A 10,503-nucleotide genomic window follows, 5' to 3' on the forward strand; every position below is an offset into this window, starting at 1 on the left:
TGCTCAGGGGGTGTTTCCTTTGATATGTAACCACAGTAGCCTTGTGGTTACCTCTTACTTCCGTCTTAGCTGACAGCACAAGCATGGCAAAGGGTGCAGCACATGCCACTGGTTATAATATTATAAGGAGAAAGTTGATTTCAGGTACAGTGTAAATGTGCAGCCTTTGTGAACCTGTAGGTAAATTGGAAAAAGTCAATTAGACTGCCTTTTAACAAGACTATAGGTGCTCAGGTTTGTGATGTTCTTATCCTTTTTTTCTTAATTGAAGGTAGTTGATAAAAGGTCCTCATATTTGTCAAACTGTGTATATAGAAAGTCGAAGTATATATTGTGAATAGGATGCTGTTGAAACGAGACTTTAGTAACTTGACAAATCCAACAACTCAGTCAAAGAGAACAGTCCATGTAGCGAATATATTTATAATTTCTTCTAATAACAACTCATGCCTTAAAATAGGTGGTCTGATGAAATTATGTACATTAATAATAAAAGATGTCATTTGAAAAATATTGGATTTTTTGCTGAGACTGTGCTAATGTTTGGAAGAAAAAGACCAGCAGAGGTGCACAAATATGAAAATAAAAGTTGATGAAAGTTTTCATGTTATGCCTGATAACTGAAAATTAACTTAAATATTAAACAAAAATAGTGCTTAAAATGAATTTAGGCATCACAAAATAAGGTACAGTATGAAAAAAATATTATTTTATCCGAAATGTAAAAAGGGGACTTAAGTTTTCACGATTAAATCTAATATCAGATAACTAATATGGTACCATTATATTGTGCATCCCTAACAAATAAGCAGAATTATGTATTCATTCGTTTTATGCAATAATCAAAAGTGCTTGTTTTAGAACTTGCATAGTATTAAATGACCTTTGCTAGTAATATAGTGCTTCAGAAATTACTTAGTAATTACTTACTTACAAGAACATGCCTACTATGTATCCCTAAATTTCCAGACCTGGAAAAGCAAGGCCAAGCACTAAAATCTTTAACTCATAGAAATTGAGCTTTACAAGTGTAATCACCACGCAAAATAAATAAATAAATTCTTCAACTTTGGTTAAAGGAGTGAGAAGTTACTACTAATCCATTCAGTCTCACATTTTGAAGCATAAAACAAAGCACTGTACATTACAACTGTACAAAACAGGAGACAACATTGATTTTTCTATGCTTTTATTTTACCGATTAAAAGAAAATGCATTCGTTCAACATTAAATTCAAATCAACATTCGGCTGGTTTACCCAATTTCTGTCAGTTAAGTTTTTCAAAGGTTTTCTTTCTTTATCGTGGAACCTCAAGATCACTTTTTCTCATTAAAATCTTCCCACCTGGCATGTTCACACCTGTGCCAGAGTAATTCCTGTTTGCAGATGTACATATAAAATCCAATGCTATGTGCTCACCGGAGACAAAAAAGTAGACAGAACACACCTGCCCAAATATTAAACATTTAAGATGGTAAAACCATTTTTGCAAAACAACGCTTATAAACCTTTTTCAATGTTCATAAATAGAACCTGGACATGTTGCATAAAAGTATATACGTTGATATATATATACGCATATGCACGTTTATGTTATCTTATTTAACTCCCCGTTAAGTTTATAAGGTAGCAGCGTGATCTTAGCACTGCTGGTGCCCCATGATGGCCACTTCTTTATTGCAAACTGTCCTGATTTTAAACAAATGCACAACATTCGTACCACTTATAACTGGGGCCTTCTGGCCAGTCTCATAGAGACCATGTCTGTAACCCACGGTCGCCCTTGAAACTGAGTTGGCTTCCGAAGAATCAAGATCTTAAAACAATAATAATAACAATAATAAGGCCAAGTATCATTGCAAGTTAGGTTATTTCCATTTGAGTGACAGAAAAATAAAAATCCAGAGAAAGAAAAACGAATGAAGAGCCATTAAATCGTATGCATTCCGTTTGCATAGTTTTTGACTTTGCCGTTAACGCAAGCCGACCAGAGAGAGAGAGAGAAAGAGAGGCCTGCATTGGACCTGCAGTGGAAACTCGGACTGTTTGTTTTTACCAAACGCTGGCATGAGGTTGATAATATAGCTGTCGAAAAAAAAGCTGTAAAACACTGACCGTCTCAGATGGCGTCATAGCAGCCCTCTTTCTCCTAACTACGAGATTGTGAAATGCATATAACGTTTCCTAAAGAAAAGCGACAGTAAAAAAAAAAAAAACTGGGATCCAACTGAGTTGTAACAACCGACTGGTCGCATCGATCGGGAATAAAAACCTACGCACGCTCTCAAATGGCTCAAGAATCTCATAGCAGGACCAGTCGAAAGCCGATTAAAGGATCCCGTCCCTGCCCGAACCGAAACAGAATAAAGAGTAAAAAATTAATCATTTCATGCAGACATTTGGCCATTTTAGTTTGTTTTAACTCCCCAGTGGAATGTTCCTAACACGTCTCATAGCAGCTTATAGGTCTGATAGAACCAACCTTGATTTTCAATAGTTAAATTACATTCACTCTTCACAGTGAAACAGGTGCATTGTAAGAGAGATCTAATGTATGTTGACCAAAGCCACAGCACAGCTGTGGACCACCGTCCAAGTCCAACCATTAGTACATTTATCTAATAGTAGTTGTCGTGATACAATAGTAGTAGTACATCTCTGCCCATCAGCCATTGGCCCTGCCCTCTGCCAGCATGCGGGCACTTCGAAAAAGGAATCGTATCACCGTAATCTTTGGCAGATGTTGCGCTGACAGAAGTTAAATCCAGTGACTTTGTTGAGAAGATTCTTCGTTAATGGAAACTTTCATGGTGAGAGGCCTGAGCTATTTGACTCCGTTTTGTTTCCTCCACACATCTAACAGTAACCCTGAGAATGGCTGTTTCCTGTTCACTGCTGAGGAAGTGGTACGCTTTGTACGGAACACACACCTTCTCTGATGGATGCACTTTTTGAATGTTTACACAACACACTCACACGCACACATAGATAGATTGCAAAGAAGAACGAGACGAAAACACTGATGCTATGTCTTTGTAACGCTTCGCAGACTTGGTCGACCGGAAACAAACGGTGACGTGGGTTTGAAATGAAAGCTAGTCTGGGTTTTAGGCACGGTTTGTAACTTATCGTACGCTGTTGTTCTCTGCCAACTCTAGTCGCTCTGCAAAATCAATGACGAACAAGCTCCGAATTAAGAACACACTTATTGAAATCATTTTTGGTGCTGTACTAAGTAGAACTTTTTTTTAAATTAACTAAAAAACACAGAATCCTGGCACACGTTTAAGAGCATTCTGACATATTCATTACAGCATGTTTGGCACCTATGTCAACGCACCTGAAAACAGCATTTTTAGACTGTGGTTTATTCAAAAAGGGTGTGAATTTAACAGATTTTAAACCACAGCGACCCTTTTTACGTTCTGTGCCACCAACCACAAAAATCTGCCGTTTTCACCAATGTTGACATGGGTACTGCAATAGGTTGTAAACTTGTCAACATTTAGTCAAGCTGGATCACTGCTTCGCACGTATTAAACGTTGACTTATATCAACCCTTCGTGCACGTGCCAAGAGTTGTTCGACCTCATTGGTTAACTGCTTCAAATCTTTTTTTGGACCACAAATAACAAATCCCAAGAAAATTGTTAGGTCACCCCTCACTTGATAAGCTTGCATATAAAGATGGTTTTCACTCTACGAAGTTTTGCTTTGGCTGTACGTTGTTTTTGTCATAAACGCAGATCTTCCAGGAAAATTGGGGAGATTGCTTCAAACCTGGTTTGGCTTCAGGTAGTCAATACAGCCAAATAACAGGAAGTTCTGAAACTTGACAGTAACGGGTTAGCGAGGCAACTTAATGGTTTTAAAAAGTACTTCGCTCTTCGACAATTCACTTCACTATTCGAGCACAGCGAAACAAAGATATGCTCATGAAAGAGGGGATTCTGCAGAGCAAAAACACTACCGCTTTCAAGAAGGCTTAGTTTGACATTCACTTTTTCAGCTATGCAAGCCACCATGACCTCCTTCGACTATGATTTTCTTAAAGAAAAAAAGAAGCGCAAATAGACAATATTTGTAAAAGCAAACAACACACTGAGAATTTCAATTGCTAAACTAGGGAAATTAGGAAGAAAAAATAAAACCAGCAACTTCTAAAGCGCATTCTTTTGGAAGAGCTCTCTTTCCTCCAAAAACACCACAAAGTCTTGTCCATCGAGCACGCCAAGCCTTCGAACGAAGCTTCAAAAAAAGCTTTCAGGCTGGAAAAGTACCACAAGTGCAGGAATCCTGAGATATGGAACAAGCAAACGTCTGTCTCCCGCCATCTAATGCTTTACAGATGAAATACCACGGCCTGGATTCAATCCATTCGGAGCGCTTTTACCCTCTATTTCGATCAAGTTGACGCACTTCGGTAGGGAATTACAAGGACGTAAACTCCGAACCGACTGAGGCCGAGGCCAAAATCACATTGATTATGAAGTAAGGGGGAGTGTTCAAGGCAACTGTGACTCAAGAAGAACAATTAAAACTGACGGAACAGCTGATTGTTTTCACTCTTACCAAAATATCTTAACCTTCATCTTCATCTTCCTTGTCGTATAATATTTGCCTACCTGAGACAGATGGGAAGGATTTCTTAAAACAACAACACACACGAAAACAAGAAAAGGAACAAAACACCTATGGCTGGGCCCAGATATTGTGCTGCAGGGCGGTCAGCATGCAGGTGTCAAACACCAGACTGAAAACCTCTACGATTGGTTTCACCAGCAGAGGTGCGTCTAATTCCAGGTTGAGAAAAACCAGCGGGATCTGCCTCCCGAACACGTCGTTTCCACCAATCCTCATTTCCGAATAACAATTACACACTGAGGAAGGGTCGTAACTGCTGTGGATCAGCCCTTGGCTGGAAGACTAATCTCCCTAGAAAAAGGTCAACGTGAACGTGGGATTTCGTCGTTGCTTAAGCCAAGAAGGATCAACTGAAAGTTTGAGGTAACTCCACACTTTCTAGGGGGGAAACCAACAAACAGACAAAGCGAGAGAATGAACAACTCACTGTACAACTTGTAAGCTAGCTGTATAAAAGCCCCTCTCTACCATTCACTCAATTAGCTACTAAACCAATACCCAACTATACTTTCCTAGTAATAAGCAGGATATATAGATATAGATATAAATATAGAGCTAATACTGATTAAACACAGCACATATAAAGCATATTAAATTCACACTACAAGAATAAACAAAATCAAAAAGCAATAAAAGAAAAAGAAACAATATGTAAAATGAGAAGGGCCCATTTAGGTAAAGGTCACCAAGCACAGGGTTAGAGAGGGCGATTGGTAAAGGGCCCTTGGTGCGTCTACATGCCCGCGCTGAAACTCTGCATCTCACGGTGGAAGTGCTGAGTGGGTTCGTTCAGGACCACGCTGTTGTCCATGGAGGGATGCCAGACGCGGCCCAAGCCCAGGGACACCTCCTTGACTAGGTTGTGGACGGGGTCGCCCTCGATGTACACCGACTGGTCCGGGTCAAAGTCGATGCTCTCTTCGGACACCTCCAGGACTTTGAGGTTGGACCCACGCAGGCGAGAGATAGCCACCAGGTTGTGTGACCACACTGTGTAGCCTGTGGAGGGAGAGAAACGAGAACAAGTATGGTAAAATACAGTCAGATACAAAAACATATTGCAAATCTAGTATTCAGATTGATGAATGAATAAATTGAGATTACAGGAAGATTTCAAATTTCAGATGCATCTGTTGAATTAAGACAAAAAAATCTGACATAGTAGATGACTTGCAGTCATGACAAAATACTAGTATGCTGCTTGGCAGGTTTCAAATCCAGGAGCATTGTGTTTACCTGCCATTAATGGCTACTAATGTCACTGATTTAGAAGGAGAGAAAAATTATCTAAAAAAAAAGTTATGAAAAAAGTTATGGAGCTGAAACTTAATAATAATAATAATAATAAAGATTTTTCATGTTTAGACCATTTAATATAAACACACAATTACTTTTACCAGAAAAACATTAAATGAAATATGAATAAAAACATATGTTTTATATATGTATATATTGTCTGTTGAATTATTTATTTATATGTATTTATACATATATATATATATATATATATGTGCTTTGGAAAGGATGAAAAAATAAATTTAAAAATGAAAGAAAATCACACATTAAATAAAAAACACATGATATCGATAACAACGACAACAACTTCCCAAATAGACATATTACCTTTCAGATATATAATTTTTTTTAATAATATTAATTTGAACATGTTTCTGAAAAAAATAAAGTTTTCTGACAGTATTATAAAAAATTAGTCTGTTTTGTCCCATGTCTCAAATCAGTGGATTATCAACATCATGTGAAAAGTTAAAAATCTCCATTTACCATGGATGATCAGGACAGCGAGGTGCACACAGCGCCAGGCAAGGAGAACCAGCGGGTCCTCGTTGCGGTTGACGCTGAGGTCTGGGAATCCAGCTTCATCTCTCATCAAGATGAAATGGCTCAGGGTTTTGTGGTACTGCTGCGAGATGAGCTCCAGGACACCATCTGTCACCGGCGTGCTGTAGCTGTCCAGATGGATCCGCTCCAGGGGCACGCTAGGCTTCAGCACGCGCAGAAGGTCCTGGCTGCACACATCCATCGCCATGATGTAGACGCGCAGGTTGGTGCTGCGACGGACCAGGGCTTTCCAGTCGTCCTCAGTAGTGGTACCATCCAAAGGCTTGACGTCCAAAGCAGCACCGTTGAGCAAGAGAGAGAGGCGGTGGAGGGGCGCTCGGTCACCGCCGGCGAGGAGACGGCACATGTCTGAGGTGAAGTCGCAGAAGTCTAACGACAGAGATCGCAGATTAGTGAGCCTTTCCAGTTCGATGGAGGAAATCAGGCTGGGCAGCTGGCTGTCGATCAGACTGAGGTGCTCGAGGGAGCAGGTGCTGGAGTTGGAGAGAGAGGCCAGAGAGCAGGGGGTCACCACTCCGAGCATGAATGCAGAAGACAACCACTTCAACTGCCTGCTGTTGGACAGGATCTCTTCAAAGAGCTGCTGGATCCTAAAACAACACATTAAAAATAGTTAAAAATGTTTTCAATAAGAATTTCATTTTTAAAGTTAAATAAAGGCAGCACGAGACATGACATTCACTAACATTTAGGAGTACGGGGGCAGTCTTTTTTGAAGAAGAAACTATTTTTCCCATACAGCAAGGATGCATTAAATTGATCCCAAATGCAAACTGTTCTATTAAACTTTGTTCATACAATAATCCTGAAAAAACTAAAATATTAAAACTGAAATGTCTCCTGACAATCAAATCGGCATATCTGAATAATTTCTGATGGATCATGTGACACTGAAGCCTAGTAATGGCTGCTTTGCTGGAATACAATAAATTATTTGAAAAAATTATTTTAACAGAAAATTTCAAAATTGTTATAACATTTTACAGAATTACTTTTTTTTTTTTTTTTTTTTTGTTTTTTTTATCCTGCCTTGGTGAGCATAAGAGACTTCCAAAAACAAAAATTAATAATAACAATGAAAAAAAAAAAACTTATCCCAATCCTTTGAATGACAGCATAATTAAAGATGAAGTGCTAAATGCTTCAATGCCACTACTAGTATCAGAAAACTAAATGTAGAATTGACGTAACATTATTACAGTTTAAAAAAATATATTTATTTTTTCCATTAGCAATACTATTTTTAACCAGTAGGAAGTATATGGTATATACACTGTGCAATATGCTAGTATTCAAATCTGATCACAGCCCAAAACAAATGTTTGTTTGTTTTTTAATGCCATGCTATCTTCTGTGGCTATTTCCATGGCAAGAAAATGTTATGGTAAAACTATGTACCAGGCTTTTACAGTCTATTTTTGCTCAAATGAAAAAAAAACTGTTTTGTTAAGTGTTACCTTTCGAAAGTGTTAACAGATTTTTCTTATTTTTTTATGTTTAAACAAGCACAATCTAATAAAACATGCTTCATGGATCTACTTTATACCTAGAACTAACAGGATAGTCAGAAGATTTTCCCCACTGAGTGTGCCAATTTAGTAGAAGATTGCAATCAGTTTACATGAGTGAAAGGTAGCTTTAAAACATACTCTTTCATTTTCTTGCCCCCTTGGTCGACCTGGCTGAGGTAAGAGCTGTCCAAAATGCCATCATCCTGAAGAATGCATGTGTCCCCATAGAGACTCAGCTTCTGGAGGTTTCTGGAGAGAAAAAAAAAACGAGGAAGTATGAGTCTCCTGGCTTGTTTACATTTGCAAGCTAGAGCAAATTAATTAATAGATATCAGATATTCCTTTATTAATTCACATGTAACATGTAACACATGAAATCATACGAAAACAGTATATAATGTAAAATTAACCATATTAAATGACCACCAAATATAAATAAACAAAACACGACATGAAAACAGAACAAGGAGGAACTGGTTTCATTCATTACAATACAAAACTAGAATTCACAACACAAAAATATTGCGCCAGAAACTTTTGTCAACATGAGCTATTCTTATATTTTAAGTGTCTGACACAAAGAATCAACCAATTGATTTGAAGTAAATTCTCAAACTATCAAACTCTACACCAACGAACCTATATTCAGCTATTTTCTTTCTTTTGTTTGCACATTTTAAACTAAAGCCTGTTGTTTTAAAGGAAGTGCTGGGCCATGAGTCCTTCTAGTGCTTTTCTATTGTGCATAAACAGAATTGTAGGTTTAAATCAGCATCAGGAAACATCACGAAACACAAAGCCAGTCTTGTTTAAGAATTGTTTTGTAAGATTCGAAAGATTCTGTTAGAATGTTAATAATGCAGTAAGGCTTGTGGGAGTTTAGACAACGGTTTTAACATGCTACTTAGAACTAACTAGCATTTATTTTATGTTAAAATGCTTATTCATTCCAAGTGAGCCTAGTAACAAAAGTAACTAGAATGTTGTTGTTTTTTAAATTTCACTAGCAAATATTCATTACATACAAGTACGGTTTGTTACTAGTCACCAGTTACCACCATGTATTGTCCCAATACAATTGTCACTGCTAATTATTACAAATTGCATATTTTGCCATCAAATTCAATATGTATTCTTTAGATCAGAATGTATTATACTTGTTTTATTTCACTTTTTATTTATTTCAGTTTTTTTTACTAACCAAATACTAATATATTACAGTTCACCCAGTAACAACTGAATATATGCTATACTCAAAATTATAAATAAATACTGTGTAGCTAGATACAGATCTTAGTTATTTTTTGGTAAATATTTAATGGTACAAATGTTGCTGAAATAGCTAAAATAATGTTTTTATCATTTATTTTATTTCAGTGCATGTTAAACTCAAATCAGTATCTTGTTACATGTAATGTACGGTTACTAGCAATATATATTTTTTCATCTTAATAGTCTTATTACATTTTAGAAGTCAATCAGATAAAGCGGAACAATTTCAATAATTGACAGGAATAGATGAAAAGAGAAAAAAAACTGATTTTTATACATTTCAGTGGTACTTATATATATATATATAAAATTGTTACCAGTACCCTCGCACTAAAGGAACAATAAATAGTACTTGCATCCATTGAATATAAGTGCTAGTGAGACTGAGAGAATTGCTAGTCATTATTGGATTAATTATTAGTAAATAATGAATTTTTAGCAACATACAGTACTAGTAACAAAAAAGGTACTAGTTAGTTCGGCTTGTTATAGGTGATGATAGCAGTTATGCACAAAGCAGACAGCCATGCGATGCTTCAGACATGAGCGTTACGTAATGCGCAGGGTTTGTTTATGGCTGCTGGTGCTTATCAAATGTAAGCAAAGCAAAGCGGCAAGAAATGAGGTGTAACGTCAACACCAACACATGCAAACCGTGCCCAGGTCCATATACCTGTTATTACGCAGACTGCCGAGCACACACAACACTTGATCTAAATATGTCACCATCGCATCTTTCGCGAACTGCGGGTCACTCTCGACGGCGTCCACTCCGTGCTGCAGCGGGCTTAAACAGCCGTCCAGCGGGGCCAACTCCAGCTGCAGCTCCCGCACGAACGAGCCGAACTTGCGCATGAGGAACTCTAATCGCGGGGTTTGTTCCGATCCAGATCCGCCGCCATTGGTTCCGCCACCGACGCGCAGCTTGAGCTCCGTCCACAGCGCAGGGTAGAAGAGACACTCCCTCCAGCGAGAGCACACGGCCGAGGCCCGGAGCTTGTCACGGTCCGACAGGAAGGAGAATATGTGAACGATAAGCTCGCTGGGTAACGCCAAGGCTCCGTCGCTACTGCACAGAGCCATGGCAAGAGCCTAGAAAGATGCAATGAAGATTAAAAACGTAACCGTTACACAATTCCGTGCCTCTCCTCTCCTCTCCACTCTGCTACTGCGCCTGACTGAAAACAAACAACCGAGCGATGAGCTTTTCCTTCA

General features: G+C 38.3%; 1 protein-coding gene across 1 annotated transcript; it reads right to left on the bottom strand.

Annotated features, from left to right (window-relative positions):
• Positions 1-1,172: 1,172 nt before the first annotated feature.
• Positions 1,173-10,503, bottom strand: LOC113117623 (F-box only protein 33-like). Its single transcript, XM_026286413.1, has 4 exons — positions 9,962-10,503; positions 8,155-8,265; positions 6,428-7,095; positions 1,173-5,644 (listed from the first exon to the last, which is right to left on the bottom strand). The coding sequence occupies exons 1-4, from the start codon at positions 10,369-10,371 to the stop codon at positions 5,379-5,381; spliced, it is 1,455 nt and encodes a 484-aa protein (XP_026142198.1). The 5' UTR covers positions 10,372-10,503; the 3' UTR covers positions 1,173-5,378.

Source organism: Carassius auratus, chromosome 17 (genome assembly GCF_003368295.1).
Source record: "Carassius auratus strain Wakin chromosome 17, ASM336829v1, whole genome shotgun sequence".
In the NCBI taxonomy this organism is placed as follows: domain Eukaryota; kingdom Metazoa; phylum Chordata; class Actinopteri; order Cypriniformes; family Cyprinidae; genus Carassius; species Carassius auratus.